General features: G+C 39.8%; 1 protein-coding gene across 4 annotated transcripts in view; it reads left to right on the forward strand.

Annotated features, from left to right (window-relative positions):
- The window catches only part of OPTN (optineurin), a 43,608-nt gene extending 21,964 nt beyond the window's left edge, over window positions 1-21,644 (forward strand). Inside the window, exons 7-15 of one of the 4 annotated variants that reach the window (XM_034643856.1) lie at window positions 2,788-2,890; window positions 4,775-4,890; window positions 6,295-6,444; window positions 6,824-6,917; window positions 9,926-10,084; window positions 15,540-15,670; window positions 16,743-16,825; window positions 20,738-20,897; window positions 20,986-21,644. In XM_034643856.1, coding sequence (XP_034499747.1) covers window positions 2,788-2,890; window positions 4,775-4,890; window positions 6,295-6,444; window positions 6,824-6,917; window positions 9,926-10,084; window positions 15,540-15,670; window positions 16,743-16,825; window positions 20,738-20,865 — 964 coding nt within the window. In that variant the 3' untranslated portion in view covers window positions 20,866-20,897; window positions 20,986-21,644. Of the gene's footprint in view, window positions 1-2,787; window positions 2,891-4,774; window positions 4,891-6,294; window positions 6,445-6,823; window positions 6,918-9,925; window positions 10,085-15,539; window positions 15,671-16,742; window positions 16,826-20,737 lie in introns of all 4 variants that reach the window. The other 3 variants (XM_034643855.1, XM_034643857.1, XM_034643858.1) reach the window with 3 other exon arrangements.
- The last annotated feature ends 1,364 nt before the right edge of the window (window positions 21,645-23,008 follow it).

Here is a 23,008-nt window from a genome sequence, read left to right on the forward strand (position 1 = left end):
AGTGTGGCTCAAGAGAATCAAGCAGCAGCAGGTAAAGTCAGTCCAAGATGAAAAATTGCCCTAGAAAAGTAAGCTAAGCAGTAATTCAAATGTAGATCAGAACCCTGGGTCATACATGAGCAGCGTGAAAAGGGCCCATCCATCAACCCTGCAGCAGCTGGCTTGTAACCCATTTATCTGACTTAGCGGGAAATGGTGCCTGTACACCAGTTAGGTTTGGCAATTTGCGATGGTTGTGACCGTTTTGATATTTCCCTCCATGCAACAGGCTTAAATTGCTACTGAGTTGTCCCCGTGTTGTGAGCACAATCTGTTGACTTCCCACTGCACACACAGATGCTTCTGGACCCGGCTTACCTGCTCCACCTCCAAAACTGGCTATACTGAAATTTAATTAGAACTACTCAGTGATTACGTTATTAGGCGCACACAGGGAGTACTCAGTTGAGCTCTGCTCTGTGCCCTGAACATTTTTCCTTTTTTTATACAACTTGGTTTTCTTTTCTTTTTCTTTTTTTTTTACTTGTGTGCATAATTACATCTTTAAAATTTGTTCAGTTTCCCCATGCTCTTCCCCAATAAGAAAACCTCTCAGATACATTCAGACATGTTAGTAGTCTAATCATATTCTCTCTGGAGTCTGGCCGACTAGCTTTCTAGGTCCCGCCTCATGGCGCTCATCTTGGCATCTCCCTTTGCCTCTGCCCTGAGGAAATCCTTCAGCTCTCCTGTGTTCCATCACCTGTTTCCTGAATCCAATGCCTTTCCTACCCTTTTTAAATGTTGTTTCTTGTTGTTGTTTTTTTTCAAACAGAGCTCACCACATTTCCACTAACTTACTGAAAAAGAATATATGGGCAGTATATCTTCTGAGACCCGCATATCTAAAAATCTCTCCTTCTGCCTTTATTCTTCATGGACAGTTTGGCTGGATATAGAATTCTGTAATCAGATATAATTTTCCCTCCACATTTTAAAAACATTGTTTCATTGTGTCCTAGCTTCTAGTGTTAATGCTGAGAGACCCACTGCCATTCTGGTCGCTCATCTTTGGGGATAATACTTCTCACGTGCTTTGGTGTGAGCTCATTTTTCACCTGTTTGTTCTGGACACTCTTAGGCTCTTTCATTCTGCAAACTCATGTCCTTCAATTCTTGAAAGATGATCTTGAATTAATTTAGTGGTAATCTCTTGCCTTCAATTTTCTTTGTTCCCCCCTTCTAGCATTACTATTATTTTGAATTGGATCTCCTCTAATTTTCTTAACTCCTTGTTCCCTTTTTCTGTCCCTCCCTTTTTCTCCCTTCTGATAAATTTGATCAACTTTCATCTTCCCTTTTTTGTGGGGGAGAACCTTTGAGCATTCCTTTTTTATTGTGTTCCATTTTTCTGTGGTTGTAATGTTTCCTCATATCTCTAAGGATATTAATGATATTTTTGACGTTCCCCCCCCCGCTAGCATATTCTATTTTCATTAAGTTTTTCCTGTTTCATATGAAGGTTTTCCTTAAATATCTAGCAGTCTTGGCTGTTGGACCAGATGTAGCAGGATTATGGGGTGTTAGAAGCTCATTGAGGCTCTGGGTGTTCATCTAGGGATATCTGGCTGGGAGGTTTCCTTGGGGAAGCCCCATGTCAGAAACTTTAAATCTTTTCCCTTATCCTGGTTACATACTCCAGAGGACACTCTTCCAGCCTCCTGCCTGGAGGGTATTTTTCAAATGCCTAATTTCTTGAGATGAGTAGAAAAAGGCGACTGAGGGTCTTAATGTTCTGTGCGTAAGTTCCCCTTACAGAAGAACCCACGTCTCATATCTGACTAACGTCTGAACCCAGAAACCCTTTATTTTGTGATATTCTAGACCCTCTTTTTTTTTTTTAAGTAGGCTGCACACCCAGCATGGAGCCCAATGTGGGGCCTGAACTCCCAACCCAGAGATCAAGAGTCAGACGCCCTACTGACTGAGCCACCCAGGCACCACTTCCAGTCCCTCTTAAACAGGCCCCACCTCTGTCCCCATGTCCAGAGGTACCTGCTCTCACTGACTCCTGAGCCTTCTGCCTCCCACAGTGTCGATCAGGTTACATCTTGGCTTTCCCTACTGTTGGCTTCAGACCCAGCCTTATTGGGCTGCCAAGTCAGTTCCCACTCGTAGCTGTGCCCCCCAAATCTTCTTGCTGTTATTTCTTCTCCCTTTCTCTTTGTTCTTGTACATAAAAAGCTTTTTAAAAGTCATTTTGGTGGGGTTCAGGGTGGGAGAAAAATCCCATGTGTATATTCAGTTCCAGAAATCTCTTCTTGTTTCATTTGCTTTGGGCTGGCTTTCGCGTAACCGGTTATGATTCAGTGTAAGAATGTCGGTACATTTGTTTGTTTTTAAGGACTTGTGAACTTAGGTGGGTCCAAAAAGACTTCCTTTCTCTGCTGAACCCTTATGAAGGGACACACACTCAATGTAACACACATGCATGCACGTATGTACACACAAAGATATTTTAAAATTATTTCTGTCTATTACTGTTACATGAAAAGAGGCAGTGTTTTTCAGTGATTTGGATGATTTATGCCCACCTTTTACCTCTGCATGATTTCATCCCTTAAATCATGTCTAGCCAATTTTAGGATGAGAGCTATACCGGAAAAGGTTAATGTAGCGAATGCAGAGAGATTTTGAAACCCCCGATCCTTTATCCAAATTTTGGACAATATTCTTTTTAGTGCTTCTGCAATTGAAACCAAAAGAAGCCAAAGAGAAAGTAACTTTTCCATATTCTATATTTTTCAGAGTTTCACGTTTTGAAAAGAAAGCCAGTGATCATTCTGAGGTTGAGACCCAGACAGAGGGGAGCACAGGAAAAGAGAAAGAAGAGGAGAAAGGTCCAGAAACTGTGGGTACCCAGGTTCTAAGGCTGCTGTCACACCCCCAATGGACCTAAGAGTCATATCTGAAGTCAAGTCTTGTGCTTTGTTATTAGCTTTAGAAATAGAAATAATTTTAATGTTGGATATATTCTATTTCTCTTCTATTTCCTTGTCCTGATTTGAATTTCATTCATAGTAAATTGTAGTGAGATGCATTCCTATCCCAGTGATTCTAAGGAATCACACCTCTATCTCTTCTTTCTTTTTTTTAGGTTTTATTTATTTATTTTAGAGAGCAAGAGGGTGCATGAGTGGGGGGAGGGGCAGAGGGAAAGGGAGAAAGAGAATCCCAACCAGACTGTCCGTAGAAGGCGGAGCCCAACACAGGGCTCCATCTCATGACCCTGAGATCAGGACCCCAGCTGGAATCAAGAGTCAGACGCCCAACCCACTGAGCCTCTATCTCTTCTTTTTTTTTTTTTTTAAAGATTTTATTTATTTATTCGACAGAGATAGAGACAGCCAGCGAGGAGAGGGAACACAAGCAGGGGGAGTGGGAGAGGAAGAAGCAGGCTCATAGCAGAGGAGCCTGATGTGGGGCTCAATCCTAACGCCGGGATCGCGCCCTGAGCCGAAGGCAGGCGCTTAACCACTGTGCCACCCAGTCTCTTCTTGACTGATTTTTTTCTCTCCTAACTTTGTGAGTGAACAGACCCTCTAGTGGAGAAAAGAATTTTGCCCACTTTATAATGAGATGTTTTGAGACTATGACCCAGAAACTTGAGATAGAATTGAAAGATCTCAGTTCTACCCTACTACTGGTTTGAATGAAATAGTTTGAATGAAAAGGCTCATGTTTCTGTAGCCAGTGTTTGGTGGCACTTCACAGATGTGTGTTGGAGCCTGCCACACAGTCTTAAGCCTAGGGAGGGTGGACGAAGGCAGGGAGTTGTAAGAGCTGCAGTTGTCAACGTGAAAGACACTTGTGTAAGATGCTCACTTTAGCCAGTTCATTTATTCAACAATATATGTTGAATGCCTACTGTATGCCATGCTCTGCGCTGAATCTCCTACTTCAAGAGACCAGAGAAGATTTAAAACACTGAGATGAAGAGACGACCCTGGAGTCATAGTGCGTTGTTGACTGAAACCAATTTGACAACCAGTAGTAGAGGAGTACTGAGATTTCCAAGGCACCATAAAGCTCACTGACACCCAATCTGGAGCTGCCAGGGAAAATGCAGTTCAGTGAAAAGTGTGGAATAAACTAGAAACATAAATCAGCCAAGGACTCTGGGCATAAGCTGCTCTCTGGGTAAATTAGATTGTGCTTTGACACTGCTGTGCTCTATGATCCCCTGAACCCCGATTGGGATTAACTGAGGTATGATAAAGGGTGAGCAGAAATTAGCAAAACCTAAAGCCTTAACATCTGGGAATGTTTGTGTGAATTTTGGCCCCTACGAGTCTTAAGAGGGAATGTTCTTGGGTTGCCAGAATCAAAAAGGAGACAGTTCTTCTTCCCTTTAAATAAATTGCACACATGTCTACAGGGAAAAGAAAAATTATGATAAAGTCATTATCACAGTGCATCCAAATTGATCAGTTATTAAAAAAAGTTTTATATATAAATATTGCCATATATATTAGTGGTTATACATAGAAGTTACATATTATGAAATATAAAATGTTATATATAATTAATAAATATAGACATATAAGGAAACAGAGTTGTATCTAAAACATTTCTTTTCATGGAAGATATTTGCAGCATTAATTATCAAAAGTTTAATCAGTTCCCCAGTCAGTCTTAGTTGGATGCTGATGGTTCTCACAATTTTCTCACAAAGAGGTTCATTTGATCTCTGATCCAAATCACATGGGCGTGTTTGGGATTTTCTGAATGACAGGTTGGAAGTGAAGTGGAGATGTTGAACCTTCAGGTGACAACTCTATTTAAGGAGCTTCAAGAGGCTCATACGAAACTCAGTGAGGCTGAGCTAATGAAGAAGAGACTTCAAGAGAAGTAAGAATGAGAGATGAATTCTATTTTCCTTCAGAAAATGGACATTTTTATGAAATATACTACTCTGTAAAAACATTTTGTTACTGTGTTACTAGAAGAAAAATAGAAACCTAATTAAAATATGAATTCAGCAAACACTTAACATCAAAGTTAATGCACAGGTTCATTTATAAATATAAAATACTTGTAATATGGGGGAATGGGGCCCAGGGAAATCTGAGTCTGCTGTTCAGGGATGTTTATTACGTGTACTATAGCCTATGTGAGGACCTGTAAAAAAAGCAATAAGCCAGATTTCCTTACCTGAGCTGACAATATTGATGTAAGCAAAATAAATGAAAGCTGCAAGGAGAAAGAAGAACTTGAGTGAGATTTATTGGGGAAAAAAATTGAGATTTATTGGGGGAAAAATTCATTTTCAATCAATTATGAAAGCTCATATTTAAGTTGAGAACTTTGCATTTGCTTGTTTTTCTTATTATAGCAAGTTACCCAAAATTTTAAAAAACTAAGTTGATGTTCTTTTGGATTCGTTGGCAAACTTATATCCAGCACAATACATGAGTGTCTGTTGCCTTAGAGTTAGACTTCCCGAGGCTATACCGTATTAGGGTAACCTGGCACAGCACAGCACCTAACAAAGCCAGGGACTTTGGACAGATAGACTTAGTTGAAGCATGGATCTGAATTTATCTGTGGTATTACCTTGGGCAAGTTATTTATTTAAGCTCTCTGAGGCCTAGTTTTATCATTTGTAAAATGTGCATCATTAGCCCTACTTCATAACGTCGTTTTGAGATGTTTACCATGCTTGGTTAATGCCTTGCGTAGAGCAACCATTGGTTCATATTTGCTCTTATTATATTGAAATTCTCTTTCTGATCTTTAAGAGAACTTAGGACACTTCCTTTTCCCTTATTAAATCTTTGTCAGAAGTCATATTCTTTATGTTTAACAGAACGCACACTTTTTAAAATATTGAAGATACCCATGGATCACAATAGGAAAAGCACCTTTAGCCAGTTACTATTTTAGTCTGTGTCTGGAGAACAAAAATATATTTGCATGACTACTTAGGACAGTTATTCCATAGCTTGTGTGGTCTTAGGTCTGTACTTTTTTTTACATTAGGCCTAAGGTTTCAGAAACATAGAAATCTTTTTTCCAAAAAAAAAAAAAAAGATCTGCATTTGTTTAATGTTGAGGCATGAGAGTTTAGAAATATTACTTGCTAGCCTAGTTAAGAAGCAAGGAGGGTAAAATATTTTACTTTGCACTATTAAATCCTTGAAAAATGCAATCCTAAATTTCTTTGCATTTGCTACATACTCTTGGGGTTGGTTTAAAAGCCACTGAGAAATGAAGGAGCGTTGTTTATCCTCATGAAATTTTGATCTTCCCTAGATGTCAGGCCCTTGAAAGGAAACATTCTGCAACCCCATCAGAGCTGAATGAAAAGCAAGAGCTTGTTTATAACAACAAAAAGTTGGAGCTACAAGTGGAAAGCATGCGATCAGAAATCAAAATGGAGCAAGCTAAAACCGAAGAGGAAAAGTGAGTATCCCACAACTGAATGACCACTCGCCACAAGAATATAGAAGAACACTTTCATAAGGCTGGAATTAGGATTTAAGAATAAATTAAAAATTTTTCTCTTTTCTGTATTTGAAGGAGTACCGGGAGACTTCTCTGAGGAGATAAAATTTGTTCTATTATAACAAAATTATTAAAGTTACTTGTAATCTACCTTGATTTTTTTTTTTTTTTGGAAAGATTGTTTCCTTTGAGCGTAAGAAAATGCTCGCAGGCGGTGGGATGGTAAAGATGGGAAAGAAGACTTGGCTAGTCGAGTGTTCAGAAGAAGGTGGGAAGTCAAGACTAAGTTTTTATGATATTTCCCCAAGATTCCATTTCTTAATTTCTTTTTAAATAGGTCCAGGTTAGCCACTCTCCAGTTGACACATAACAAGCTTCTTCAAGAATACAATAATTCATTGAAAACACTCGAGGAACTGAAAAGGAAAGAGGTACTCCTAGAAAAAAATGACTTTCATAGCATCCTAAAGAACAGAAACTGTAAACGTTTTTATATGTAAAATAGTCATGTTAATCCTTAACTAAGTCTGTTTCAAAGATTGTTCTTCAGTTTATAATTGATTTCTTGTGTCTAAGTGTGTTGAACTGAAGTTCCATCTGGGTATAATGTGCCTTGTATGCAAAGATGGCGCTAATGCCCTACAGTCAGGGAGTAAGCTTTTAGCATTTTTTTTTTAAGATTTATTTATCATTTGAGAGAGAAAGAGGGCAGGGTGGGGCAGGGCAGTGGGAGAGGGAGAGAGAGAATCTCAGGCAGACTCCCCAATGAGCACGGAGCCCGACTTGGGGGCTCAGTCCCACGACCCTGAGATCATGACCTGAGCTGGAATCAAGAGTTGGGCTCCCACATGAGCAAGGCACAGCGAGACTGCAGGCTGCCACTGGAGGGGTTGTCTCCGTGGAGCTGTCACAGAGCTAACTTGCTGCTGTCAGTGACCTTGAGACCCTGGACTCACCAGACTGCCACTTACACTGGTATAACGCTAGCATGGTGTGGCAGTTTAAAAATGGGTCCATGTGTGAGGTGATAGGCATGTTCATTAACCTGGTGGGGGGAACCCTCTCACGCTGTATACGCATATCAGATTGTCTTATTCTTCACTTTAAATATTTTACAACTTTTTTTTTTTAAGATTTTATTTATTTATTTAACAGACTGTCAGAGAAGACTGTGACAGGTAGTCAGAGTGTCTCTGAAAGAGAGCATGAGCAGGGGGAGCAGTAGAGGGAAAGGGAGAAGCAAACTCCCCTCTGAGCAGGGAGCCCGACGTGGGACTCGATCCCAGGACCCTGGGATCATGACCTGAGCCGAAGGCAGACGCTTAACCATCTGAGCCACCCAGGCACCCCTAAATATCTTACAATTTAATTTGTCAGTTTTACTTGGATAAAGCTGGAATAAATAAGTAAAGATTGTGGAAGCTTTGAATTAGAAGGGGTCTTTGCTTTTATATACTTATAAATGTACTCTTTGTTTTCCTTTTGTTTTTTTTTAAGTTTTATTTATTTTGAGAGAGAGAGAGTGTACACAAATGGGGAGAGAGTCAGAGGGAGAGAATCTTTCAAGCAGACTCCCTGCTGAGTGTGGAGCCCGAGGAGACAGGGCTTGATCCCACAGCCATGAGATCATGACCTGAGCCAAAACCAAGAGTCAGATGCTTAACTGATTGAGCCACCCAGACATCCCTGTTTTTCTTTTTTTTTTAATAGAATATTGTTCCTCTCTAGGACTCGTAAATTTTTTTGTTACCTATTTACTTACTTATTTTGAATTGAAGTAGAGTTGACATACAATGTCAGATTAGTTTTCTGTGTCCAGCACAGTGATCCAGTGTTTACATACATTATGAAACGCTCATTATTTGTAGTTTCCATCTGTCACCGTACAGAGTTATTACAATAGTATTGACTGTGCAGTTGACCCTTGAACAAAAAGGGTTTGCAGGGGGCCACTTAATATGCAGAGTTTTTAAAATACAGAACTACAAATGTATTTTTCTTCCTTATGATTTTCTTAATAACATTTTCTTTTCTTTAGCTTACCTTATTGTAAGGTAACATAAGGCCAACATAAGAATACAGCATATAATACATATAACATACAAAATACGTGTTAATCCACTAAGTTATTGGTAGGGCTTCCAGTCAGCCGTAGGCTGTTATTAGTTAAGTTTCTAGGGAGTCAGAAGTTACATGTGGATTTGCAACTCTGCATGGGCTCACTGCCTCTAACCCCTGCGTTGTTCAAGAGTCAGCTGTATTCCCTACACGGTACTGTACATCCCTTGACTTATTTATTTTATAACTAGAAGTTTGTATCTCTTGATCCCCTTCATCCCCCTATCTCCCTCTCGTCTGGCAACCACCAGTTCATTCTCTGTATTTATAAGTTTGTTTCTGTTTGTTCATTTGTTTTGTTTTTTAGATTCACCTATAAGTGAAATCATAGGGTATTTGTCTGTTTCTCTGACTTACTTCACTTAGCATAATACCCTCTAGGTCCATGCATATTGTCACAAATGGCAAGATTTCAGTCTTTTTAAGGCTGAGCAATATTCCTGTGTGTGTGTGTGTGTGTGTGTATCTGTGTGTGTGTGTACATATATAGATCACATCTTCTTTATCCGTTCAGTTATTCAGTGGACATTTAGGTTGCTTCCATATCTTAGCTATTATAAATAATGCTGTAGTAAACACAGGAGTGGTTATATCTTTTTGAATTAGTATTTTCATTTTTTCTGGACCAATATGGAGAAGGGGGATTGCTGGATCATTTCTATTTTTAAAAGAGTTCTATTTTTAACTTTTTTAGGAACCTCCATTTTTTTCTGGAGGAACCTCTTTTATGTCTTTTGATATTGACAGGTGTGAGGTGATCAGTTTTTAATTTAAACATGTTTCATCTTTTCCACTGACTTCACCACGTAAGAGTAATATCAGTGGGAAAAATAACAGTATCAGCAAGTTACAACCTCACTGAGATTAGGATTTGTCATTTATTTCCCTAGTTTTAGTGTTTTTTTAATTGCTTTAAATTAAGAAATTATAATTTGCAAGTTTTAAGTTAAATGAATACAATTCTCTAAGTTATCATTGCCAATTAACAGAATAGTTTAGAGCCAGTCATTTAAAAAAATAAAACTTCGTTTAATGTTTTACTAAATTAGATTGAATTAGGGGCGCCTGGGGGGCGTCAACGGTGAGGCAGCTGACTCTTGGTTTTGGCTCAGGTTGTGATCTCAGGGTTGTGAGATTGAGCCTCATGTTGGGATCTGTGCTCAGCGCAGAGCCTGCTTGAGACTCTCCCTCTCCCTTTCCCTCTGTCCCTCCCCACCCCTGCTCATGCACCATCTCTCACTCAAATAAATAAATAAGTCTTCAAAAAAAAATAGGTCGAAATATTTCACAGCCATTTCTAGAATGATCTTGTCTCTTTTAGTCAGAAAAAGTGGATAAGATGGTCCTGCAAGAACTAAGTGAAAAGCTGGAACTGGCAGAGAAGGCCCTGGCTTCCAAGCAGCTGCAGTTGGATGAGATGAAGCAGACCATCGCCAAGCAGGAGGAGGACCTGGAGACCATGACTGTTCTTCGGGCTCAGGTGAGCTGCGTTCTGAAACATGATCTGGGTGAGGCCAACCCTGATTATATTCCCCTATGGGAAAGTGATGGTGTTCGAAATATATTTTTGGGTTTTATATAATTGCCACCAATATATTTTTAAAAATTTTATTGAGGTATATTGTGTGGAAAGTGCACCGGACTTTGAAGGGTAGAGCTCATTGTGTTTATCCATTCTACGGTAGGTATTTGGATTATTTTCGTTTTGGGGCATTATGATTGAGGTTGTTCTGACATTCTTATGGATGTCTCTCTGTTGGCCTGTGTGTTCATTTCTGTTGCGTGCATATCTAGCTATGTGTGGAATTGCTGGTTCCTAGAACAAGGGTTATTCAGTGTTAGTGGATGTTGCCAACACTTTTCCAAAGTGGTGGTACCAGCTTTCACTCCCGTCAACAGAGTCCCCATTGCTTGACATCCTTACCCATACTTGTATTATCAGTATTTTTACTTTTATTTGTAAGCATTCCAGTGGGCATATAATAGTGTCTCATTTAATGTGCATTTCCCTGATGACTAATGAGACTGAGTACTTTCTCAAGTTTTCACTAGTCTTCTTGGTGCCCTCTTTTGTGAAGTGCCTGAAGATGTCTTTGACCATTTTCCTTCTGGTTTGCTGTCTTCATTTTATGAGTTCTTTATACACTCCAGACACAAGCCCTTGCCAGTTATATTTGTTGCAGATATCTTGGCTCCGTGATTTGTCTTTTCACGCTCATAAAGTTGTCTTTGATGAACAAAATTTCTTAATTTTAATGTTGTCTACATTATCAGTCTTCATACTTACAATTAGTGCTTTTTGTGTCCTGTTAAAAGACTTTCACTACCTCAAGGCCATGAAGATGTTCTCCCGTGTCGTCTTCTAAAAGTTCTACTGTTTCTCCTTTTACATTAAGATCTAGAAACCATCTGGAATTATTTTTTCTTTGTAGAGTGAGGTAAGGGTAAAGATTTATTTTTTGCCTTAGCACCATTTATTTAAAATGTCATCTTAAGTAATGTGCTGCCTTCTTTGTCATATATTGTGTTCATGTGTCTATGGATCTATTTCTGGACTCTACTGTTCCATTGAGCTATTTTTATATCCTTGCTCTGGTACCATACTGTCTTGACTTATTATGAAGCACCAAAATTTTGATACCTGGTAGAGTAACTCTTCCTACTGCATTGATACTTGTCGAAAGGACCTTAGATTTTCCTTCCCTTTTTCATTGTCATTTAAATTTTAGCATCCACTTGGTATTTTCCATACACACACACACACACACAAAGAACCTCCTGGAACTTTGACTGGAATTTTATTAAACATATATATAAGTCAATTTGGAGGTAACTGACATCTTTACGACAGTGACTCTTCCAATGCATGAACATGATGTATCTTCTTTAATTCTTCTAATTCTTCTTAGTAAAGATTTTCCTCATCTCTTATTAGATTATTCATAGATAACTTTCTATTTTTATGATATTATAAGTAGCACCTTTTTAAAATCTTCGTTTTGTAACACCTGCTGTTATATAAAAATAGAATTGATTTTTATATATTGATTTTGTATGCAGTAGACTTGCTCAGTTCACATTTTAATTTTAATAATATCTCTGAATATTCTTTTCAACTCTTTACATTCATAATCATATCATTTAAATAATGCCAGATTTGGGTTTTTTCCTTTCCAGTTCTTCCTATGTTTTATTTCTTTTTCTTGCCTTATTACATGACTGGGTCACTCATACAGTGTTGTGTGACAGTGCAGATGGTGGGCAGCCTTGCCTCGCTCCCAGTATCGGAGGCAGTGTTTTTAACATTTTACTGCTAAGTGTATGGTGTTTACCATAGGCTTTGTAGATACCACTTATCAAATCAAAGAAACTCCCTTTTCTTCCTTGTTTGCCAAAATTTTTATTTCGAGTGAATGTTGAATTTTATTTAGGAAATGTTTTTTTTTTTCCGGTAATGATATAATTGGATAATTACATGCCTTTTTCCTTTAGTTTGTTAATGTGGTGAATCACATTGGTCTTTATTTTTTTTGTGTGGTTTTTTTTTTTAAATGATTTTTTTATTATATTATGTTAGTCCCCATACAGTACATCCCCGGATTCCGATGTAAAGTTCGATGCTTCATTAGTTGCGTGTAACACCCAGTGCACCATGCAATGCGTGCCCTCTTTACTACCCATCACCAGACTATCCCATTCCCCCACCCCCCTCCCCTCTGAAGTCTTCAGTTTGTTTCTCATAGTTCCATAGTCTCTCATGTTTCATTCCCCCTTCTGATTACCCCCCCTTTCTTTATCCCTTTCTTCCCCTACCGATCATCCTAGTTCTTATGTTCCATAGATGAGAGAAATCATATGATAATTGTCTTTCTCTGCTTGACTTATTTCACTTAGCATTATCTCCTCCAGTGCCGTCCATGTTGCAGCAAATGTTGAGAATTCGTTCTTTCTGATAGCTGAGTAATATTCCATTGTATATATGGACCACAGCTTCTTAATCCAGTCATCTGTTGAAGGGCATCTCGGCTCCTTCCATGATTTGGCTATTGTGGACAATGCAGCTATGAACATTGGGGTGCATATGGCCCTTCTCTTTACTACGTCTGTATTTGGGGGTAAACACCCAGTAGTGCAATGGCTGGGGCATAGGGTGGCTCAAATTTTTAACTTTTTAAGGGACCTCCACACTGTTTTCCAGAGTGGCTGTACCAACTTGCATTCCCACCAACATTGGTCTTTAAGTATTAAACAAACTTTACATTTCTTGAGTTATCCTTCGTACATATTGCTGGATTTGGCTTGCTCATATTTTACTTAGGACTTTTGTAAGATTGGCCTAGAACTTTCCTTTTGCTAATGTCGTTGTGAGGTTTTGATATCAAGGTTTTACTGGCCTCATGAAAACAAGTTGAGGCACATTCCTTCTTTTACTCTGGAAGAATTTGTGTACGTGGCTTATTGTTACTTCTTGGCCCCACTCTTGCTCCTGGTGGGTGGAGGACTTGCAGAAAGTTTATCAGTTGGATGCATCCTGCCTGAGATGTAAAACCACAAAAAAGGGGGGGAAACCTTTGTCTCCTGTTTTTGTTTGCTTAATTAAAAGTGGGATTGCAGTATACCTTTTATACTACAACTTTTCACTCATGTCATATCTTGGACTTCTCTCCATATTAGTACTCAGAGCCATTTGTTATTTTTTTGAACAGTTGTATTTCAAAGTGTGCATTACCATGATAGATTTAACCAGCCCTCTATTAATGGAGGTACAGGTTGTACCAATATTTTTGCTATTATCAGCAATGCTGAACTGAACATTCTTGTATGTATGTCTCTGCACACTTGTGAAATCTATAGTGAGATTAGACATGGAATGGTTGGGTTATTGGGTATGCCTGTCTTTAAGTTAAATAAATATTAACAAGTTGTCTTCCAAAAATGCATAACCAAAATTATCCTCTCCCCAAAGGAGATGAGAACGTCTATTTCCCCACCTCCTTGCATCATTCTTTTAAATGTTTGCTGGTTTGATAAATTATTTTTAACATAACAAAGTCAACAGTTTATTATTTTGTAATGACTACATACATACTCATTCAAAAAGGGAATCCGGAGGTGGTTGACTGGACTTACGGACTTGAGTTTTATTTCTATAGGAAGAGAATTTCAAGCCCAAGCTCTTTATCGCATTTTGTTTGTTCAAACAAACAAACCTCATGATATTGTTGTCATATCCTTTGTCTTCCTATACACGGACATTTGTTGGGTTTTCATAGATACTGTCGTTCATTCATTCAGCCACTTCTTTTTGAGCACCTGTAATGTGAGTCATTGGTGTCACTGCAGGGCACGTAGGAATGGACATAATGACCCAGGTCTGACTGGCTCAAAGCTGATCAGTGATAGAAGTGAAACATTAACGCAAATTGAGATCTGACTCAAAAATTCCCATGATGCATCAGTGATCGCATAAAATGTTGGACTGTTCACAAATGGCAGGAAGTCCCTTAAAATGACCTTTTGGTTACATAGTTGTGTGGTTTGGTTTGGTGTTTTTTTTTTTTTTGGTAACTAAAACTGTGATAGAATAAGTTTTTATTAATTTTACTTTTAAAAGTAAGAGCTAAATATTTTTATCCTAGAACCATGGAATTTGGGGAAAAAACTAATTTTAAATACAAAAAGTTAAAAAACTGGTATTAGAGTAATGTTCATTTCACTATTAAGCAGTTCATTTTTACTTTAAAATTTTGTAACAGTGAAAAAATCGCTATCGCGGCATAATATTTATATATTTCTAGGTAAGAAATTGCCCTCCGATTTAGCAGCTGAAACAGCAACAAGCATTTGTCATCTTCAGGTTTCTGTGGGTCAGGCATTCAGGGGCAGCTTAGTGGGGTGATTCTGGCTCAGGGCCCCTTGTGAGGCTTTGCTCAGGATGGACGGGAAGATCCATTTCCAAGCCAGTTCACTTACATGGTTCTGGGCAGAAGGCCTGAGTTCCTCACCCTGTGGGCCTCCGCACATGGCAGCTTGCGCACCCTCATGACATGGCAGCAAGCTTCCCCCACAGCAGGGGACCCAGGAGAGAACAAGGCAGAAGCCACGTGGTTACACAGGTTGGCTCTATTCAGTGCGGAAGGGGACCACATAAGGGTATGAATACCAAGAGGTGAGCATCACTGGAGCCATCTTGGAGGCCGACTGCCACCATGAGAAGTGGCATAGAATATGGGCTTCGGTCTTGGTTCAAGTGCTGGTTTGACCACTTACCCAAATTACCCCAGACTGAGAACTGTTAAACTTGTATATGTAAAATGAGCATAGCCATTCTACATTCCCAGGATTTTTGATAAAGTGAAATAAGATAAGAATATAGGCACCTGACATAGGACCTCGTACATGTTTGGAACTCAATGAATAGCATGTATTAATTATTCTTATTTAAAATTTAATTTAAGGCCAGCCTTCATGAATATACCTGACAGAGTAAATAAACCATTTACTATATTAAGCTAATTCTGAATATGATTTTTTTTAAAAAGACTGGAGAATTTTACTGAATGAATGTTACGTGCAGTGTTTAAACCACCTATATCAGTGTCATCGTTGGGTTCTGATTAAAGTGCACGTGCGCACACGTGCGCGCGCACACACACACACTTGTCTTCTGTGTGAAGGTGGTTGGAAGTCGCGGTCGCCATGCTTNAAAGTGCACGTGCGCACACGTGCGCGCGCACACACACACACTTGTCTTCTGTGTGAAGGTGGTTGGAAGTCGCGGTCGCCATGCTGGTTTCCAGCAACACTGTGCGCACCTGTTCCTTACGAGGCGAATCAGAGGAGGCAGCCCTACCCCTGCGCCCCGTCATCTGGCGGGCCGTAGAGAATCCACGTTCATCTAAGTAGTAACTTCTGTCTCTCTTACCTTCTACCAGATGGAGGTTTACTGTTCTGACTTTCACGCTGAAAGAGCAGCAAGAGAGAAGATACACGAAGAAAAGGAGCAGCTGGCGCTGCAGCTGGCAATACTGCTGAAAGAGAATAATGCTTTTGAAGATGGAGGCAGGTGAGGCTCGGGAAGGCTCGGAGCACGCGCCTGGAGCCCAGGGCACAGGCCGAGCACGGGGGGCCTGTCAGAGGTGCTCCCTAAGTTGAGCTGTAGGAATCACGCTGAGCACACTTGGCTTGATTGTGACCCTGACACTCAGCGTGACTTACCGTGAGGCTTGGACACATCTTGTGGGAACGTGATGAGTTCTTTGCTTTCAGACATGCTGTAAAAACATGACCTTGTATGTTCCAAGTCCTGTCCTGCCATTGTTAGGGGTATGTAGTCTTAAACACTTTAAACAATCCTGCAATGTGTTTCAAAGAAAACATGGCTAAAATTACTTGTCTTTTAAATTTCCATTTTGAAAAAAATTTGAAAAGTAGAGAAATAGAAATAGAAAAATACAGGGAATAAAATAACACACATCGTTATGTATCCCGCCCAGAACTGACAGTGACATACATTTATTTGCATCGTGGATATTTTATCAAAAGATAAAAGGGTGCTGTAGGTGAAGTTGGAGCCTCCTCTGTTTCCCACCCCTCATTATGTCTCTCTCTCTGTGCCCCATACTGCCTGGAACTTGGGGGGTAACATCCCCATCTGTCTTATACTTTTACGTAGTATCAATATAATATCTATGTCTTATCTTGAAACAATATTAGTTTCTCTGTGTGTAAGTTACAAAATGGTCACTAGGTGTTCTGCAGCTTGCTTTATCTAACACGGTGATTTTGAACTCTGGGTGCATGTATTTGTAAATATATATGCAGTTTTATTTCACTTTAATTGCTCTGTAGTGTCTTGTTTTAGAAATATACCACTTTTTTCTAGTCCATTCCCTTATCAGTTGACAGTTTGGTTATTTACTGATTGATTTTTTTAATCATAATTGTTAGTTTCTTTCACTACTCCGTGTCCTGGTGCCAATAATATTTAAAATTCAAGTTAATCCTTAAGATCTGGTTTCTCTGAACCTTGCATTTTTTTTCAGCTCTTTTTTCCGCATGCTGCTGTTGAATGTCTGCTTAATGTTGTCGTATTTCAGGGCATTAGAACATCACTGTCGTGTTGCTTTTCATCCCAGCAGGCAGTCCTTGATGGAGATGCAGAGCCGTCATGGGGCAAGAACCAGTGACCCCGAGCAGCAGGCCTACCTCGTTCAGAGAGGTGAGTTGCGTGTGATTGTAGGTGTTCAGGGTTCCAGGGAATAACTACCCTGTGAAGAGAATACTTGAAGACAAATTTCACTGCATTCTACACAATGAATTCCAGGTCAAACCGCAAAAAATATGGCATCCCTTAGTCTTATTTCCAGTGTACCCCATGCTTCATTCATTACCAAAATGAGTCCAGACACCAGACTCTGTTCATCCTGGCAGTTAAGACCTGGCAGAGCCAAACTTTTAACTTTCCCCCTCTAATTCCCTACAGCTATTAGCCAGCCGAATCACTCCCTGCTCCTTGAACCTGTCCTAGGCTGGTATACCTGCGTGTACTTGCATACACGGCGTCCTTCCCTCACTCACCTTCCTGTCTCCCTCCCATCTCTTTCCAGTGAACTCCTATCCCATCTGTAAAACCCATTTCAAACACCATCTCCAAGATTCCAAGAATGTGACCTCTCCCTCCTGAATTTCTGAAGTACTCTCTTCCTGTTGTAGTAGTCACCTGCTATTTTATTTTGTAACTACTTATGTGTTCTAAATTTGCATCAAAGTACCGTATTAATGAAGCTCTCCCAGAGCTTGTATCTTCACCCATTACCTGGTGTTATACACGTAATAATGTTAGCATTTTATTGAGTTTACTGTGCACGTGCACTGTGCTGATCACTTCGTACGCATTATTTCTTGTGATCCTCACAAAATTCCATGAGTTATAGATGGTCACAGTCTTACAGAAGACAGGGTTAAATAACCCAGGATCACAAGGTGAGTTAGGGGCAGAGCTGGACATGGAACCCAGGCTTATCCGACTCTTATCCTCTACACGGAACTGCACGTAGTCGGTTGTCATTTAATTGTGTGTCACATCCGGGCTTAGCTGCCTGAATGGGATTGATCTTGACGCTTGTTAAAAGGACAGTGCTGTGTTTATTACATGGTCTTAATACACTGGTTATAGTGTTCTGTAATGTATAATAACCCCTGTGTTATAGTACATCACTATACATGGTCTTAATACACTGGTTATAATGTTTATACATGGTCTTAATACACTGGTTATAGTGTTCTGTAATGTATAATAACCCCTGTGTTATAGTACATCACTGAAAGGGAAGTAGTGTCCAAGAGTCTAGATTTGAAAAAAGATAAAATTCAAAGGATTGAAGACTGACATAGCTAGACAAAACGTCACATGCCACTGAGAAGAATCTGCGTTTAGGATGCCATCCTAAATTTCACATAAAACTGGCTTTTTAACCTTTTTTTTTAATGGTGCACCAGTCTGAGTCCCTTCCACATGCCAACCCATTGTTGCAGTGGAACCGCATCACGGTGTTGGCAGGAGCGAGGAAGCACCATCAGTGTGTATCATCAACTGAAATCTTGAGGAAATTTCTCTGAGTATCCCTTCTACCTCGCTTCTTCCCCTGTTCCCCCACCAAAGTTCTTTTACAGGAAAAAATAAGTTACAGTAACATTAGAGGTAGGAATTCAGGTTGAAAATAAACACAGTATTGGGGAGCCTGGGTGGCTCAGTCGTTAAGCGTCTGCCTTTGGCTCAGGGTGTGATCCCAGAGTCCTGGGATCGAGCCCCACATCAGGCTCCTCTGCTATGAGCCTGCTTCTTCCTCTCCCACTCCCCCTGCTTGTGTTCCCTCTCTCGCTGGCTGTTTCTCTCTCTGTCAAATAAATAAAATCTTTAAAAAGAAAAAAAGAAGAGTAAAGAAACACAGTATTGCTGGGGCATGTGCAGAAGTAGCAGGTGGACTGACATGAACATTGGTCTCAGGCGTGTTTAGCGTCACAGGGTAAAGCCGTGTTCTTCTCTGAAAGCTTTGTCTACCCACTTGAGCACCACCAGACATTTTCTCCAATCTGATTTTAAGTATCCCGGAAACACCCATATACCTCTGTTATCAAAAGTGCCTACAACACTGTTTTGGGTCCAAAAGGACAGTCTCTTGCACCTGAATTTCTTAGAGGAAGATTTTATTTTGTCAGAATTAAAGAAGGCAAAGCCTGTTTATGTTAAAAAAAAAAAAAGTCACATACTCTTATATTTATAATCTAAAAATCATCACAAAGTACAGATTTATTCATGATTATCCTAATAAGCTTTTTGTCTTGTAAAAAGCAATATTCCAAACAGACTGTCTTGAGATTTTTATTTTATCTTATTTTTATTATTATAATGTTTTTAGCTTCATAACAAAGCTGCCTTAAACAGTAGCCCCTCTTGACTGTATTTCATCATTATGGTCACCTGTGGCCATCAGTGCTCCTGCCCTGGTCCTTGACACTCAGCTGAGCTCAGGGTGTGGTCAGGTCCGTGGCGGCGTATGGCCTGGTTGGAGAGACAGGATGTGCACATAAAAGGATGGGTTCATGGAACAAGATAATATTTAAGTAATAGAAATAATGGTGCTGAAGGTCAGAGGACAGGTTGATCACTGAGGGCCAGGGGAGCTGAGAAAGGCTTTGAAAAGGTGTGACTTTAAGCTTGACCTTGAAGCTATGATTTTACATAAGTATGGGGTGAGACTAAAGGGTCCAGGGTCGAGAGGAGTGTGATGTGTTAACAATGAAAATGGAGTAAGCTTTTTATAGCAAAGCGCCTGGAGGTAGAGGGAACCCGTTAAACTGACTAATGAAACAGCCCAAGTCTGTGTCTTGAAACCTACACCAGGACAAAAAAAAAAAAACAACACAGATGGATGCCAGAAAGTTTAAAGTGAAGAATCAGTAGTCCCTAGTCGGTGACCGGTTGTCATCTAGAGCAGAAGAAGTTGGCTGACTCCTGATCTAGGACCATGAGACCATTAGAAAGTCCCCCACTTTCAGATCTCATGCCTAGTGATCAGTATTTCCGTTCAAGGATGCTTCTGGAGTGTACTGAACACAAACTATCTGCCATGGTCTCACATATTATTCAATTCAGGTAATACACTCAGAAGCCAAAAACCATGTTGAAAGTTGCCTCTGCTGTCTGCTTCCAAAAACAAACATTTCAGGGGCTGACTGAAAGTCTTGAGACCAAAATGGTTTGCGTTGGTCCAGGAGGGTCAGACCAAGGAGAGGTCCCGGGAACCAGAAGTCATTTCCAGCATCGATCACAGTTTGCACATGTGGGACCTACTTAGAGTCAAGGCTTATTTCCAGCATTCTTTAATTTAGACTTGCCCCTCAGTCCAGTTCCAAAATTGGACAAAGTGACACAACCCATTCTTCCATTCTTTCTCATCACTTACTTTGCCCGAGCAGCCCTTACTTATCCCTAAAACTCCTCTCAAGTGCAATGACTCTCATCAGGGGGCCCTTCTCTGTCCTCCCCCTAACCTGCCTTGTGCATAACACAGTGTGGCCCTTCCCTCATGCTCTCCTGCCGTCGTTTTTCTCGCCTGAAGTCCCCACCATCTCTGTACCCCTCTCATCCACCTCCCGGGTGCTCAGACTCATGGGCCGAATGAATGAATTTTTGTCTCTGCTTCTGAGAAGGTTCACACTGTTCTAGGATACCTCTCCATGTGCTGCTTACTGTTTTCTCCACCTTCTCTCCTCTGTAGCTCGTATCTTCATCTATCTTGTTCCTTCTCTCAGATATTCTTGTTTTTATTAGAGCACGTATTGTCCTGTACCTAGAACTGAAGCCACATATTTTCACATGCCTACAACCCGGACTAGAGCCCAAATCCCAAAGTAGTAGGAAAGTGGGTACCATTTGGGGAGATTTTCTCTGTGTAGATTTTTTAAGTTAAAGACCCCCCCCTCAAAAAATCCCTGTATTCACTCCCCTTTAGGTATCAGTTGCAAAGGATAACAGATGGTAACATTAATTGTTCGTTATTAAAATCAAACAAAGTCACTTGCAACGTGGAAGAAATGGAATAGTGTTTCATGTAATGCTTATTCCCAGGAGCTGAGGACAGAAATTGGCGGCAGCAGCAACAGCGGAATATTCCAATTCATTCTTGCCCCAAATGTGGAGAAGTTCTGCCCGACATAGACACACTCCAGATCCATGTTATGGACTGCATCATTTAAGTGTTCACATCTCACTTCCCCCCAAACTGTTGGTAAATATCAGATTTTTTTCCTCCAAGAGTTGTGCTTTTGTGTTATTTGTTTTCACGCAAACATTTTGCCTCATTATGTTTATTTTAGGAGAAAGAAAATCAAAATGTTCTAAGCGGGACATATTCTGTGGATTTCCTTAGAATCCTGAACATACCAGTCTTCTGATAATAGATTCTTTCTTTGTTTCTTTTTGTTGTTGTTGTTGTTGTTGCATGTGTGTGAGCTGAACTGTTCATGCAGTTAGTGTGTGACATCATGAGAGTAAATATAACTGAAGGAAGAGGCCTCACAGATAAACTTTGAAAATCTTTTAAGGAGGCGGGAAAAAGGAAGTGGTCACAAATGTAATTAAGAAAAGTATCTTTGGAGTTTTTTTTAAATAAATTATATTGTTATTTTTCTTCATCCACTTAAGACACATCTGTATGAGGTTGTGTGTACGTTGTGGTTTTATTGCAGCCGTGGTAATTGTATCACAGTTATGATGGGGCTCTTTTCATGTGAGCGCTGTGGGCTTTTACTTGATCGTCCGGACAAGTGAAAACATACTGCCGTACATGCAGAACATACAGTAGGTTCGCTGGTTTCGTTGTAGCCACAGGTATATGGGCTCGTACAGTAGAGAGTTTATTAATTCCTAAAAAAAAAAAAAAAACAGCTGTCTATTAATTTCCCTGGATCAGGCTGTATATTCATAATCACAAAAACAGGTATCGCGAAATAAAATTTTGCTTTTGAATCATTCACACTGTCTGTATATGATTGGCCAGTTTCACGGGATGTGTTTCATACCGTATTCAGCTTCATATAAGCTTAATACTTATTGAGATCTGTTTTGCAAATTCTATGAATACAAGCAAACTCCCTTACTAGAGACTAGTCTGTATTGTTTGAATTAGAAATTTTTCTTGCTAAGGTGGTGAAAAGATAGGGATTTGCTCTATTTTGTAAACCCACAGTTCACTAAGCTTAGCCAGTCATAAAAGTCAACAGTGCCTTTGTGTGTGTATATATCCTAAAACGTTTAGAATAAAATTAAAAGATCTTCTCTGTTTGGCTTTGTCATAATAATCTTGCTTAGGCAAACTTGATTTAATACACACACTCACACACACACACACACACACACGCGTGTGTATGTATCCATATATGTTTTAAATTTTTTAAAATTATGTTATGTTAGTCACCATACAGTAAACAGTTAGTTCTGTCTTCATGCCAAGAGAACACACTGCCCAGATTCACAGTAACTTAGACTCCCCCCACCTCCGTCCAGGGAGAATCCTTGTTAAAGACATGTCTGAAATAACCATGAAATTTTCATTTTTAATGTCTTGTTTATAGTTTCTAGTTTAAATTCTTTTCTTTACTCTTTTGTATTGGAGGAAATAGATTTCTGTAGTATCTTAGAAAAGCAACCCAGATGGTTTCACATTTAAGGTAAGGGACTATCCTTTTATGTTGTTCAAGTAAAAATATGAAGCTGATCCCAACTCTGAACTAACAAGGTGAGTGGGCTTAATAAAGCTGTGATCAAATCGTTGGCTGGATAATTAAAAGGATTATCCAGATGAAGGCAAGTTCATATAGTCAGTTTAAATTAAAGCCGTCGTACCGAGGGAAGCAAACAGTTTGGTAAGCAACTTGTAAACTCTGTGCATGTCTTCTGTAACTAATTTAGTCTCTTCGGAGGTCCAGTTCTCCTGTTACCAGGTAATGACACTTCGTTGGAATGTCAGCTTTTCTTCTAGCACCCGCTAGCCTGTGTTCTCAAAGTGTGGCTAAATGGGAACAATAGAGATGAGAACTGGGAAGAAATAGGAATGAGCCAAGGGAAATTTTACAGCTGAATAAGATTATAATATTAAGTCTTCAAGTATTTTATTTTAAAATAATTGTGATCTAGTCTGGCCTGTAAGGAGTTTGGAAGCCATCACTCGCATGCTCCTAACAAGGAAAAGGCTGAATAGATTCAAAATGATCAACTCTTTTTAAATCCCTCAGAGAACTGAAGTCACGGGGCAAACCACTGCCCAGAGATTGCAGAGACAGTCAGACAGATAGAGAGAGTCTCAGATGACCAGATCAGTGTCTCAGGAGCAGAAACCAT

Source organism: Ailuropoda melanoleuca, chromosome 15 (genome assembly GCF_002007445.2).
Source record: "Ailuropoda melanoleuca isolate Jingjing chromosome 15, ASM200744v2, whole genome shotgun sequence".
Taxonomy (NCBI): domain Eukaryota; kingdom Metazoa; phylum Chordata; class Mammalia; order Carnivora; family Ursidae; genus Ailuropoda; species Ailuropoda melanoleuca.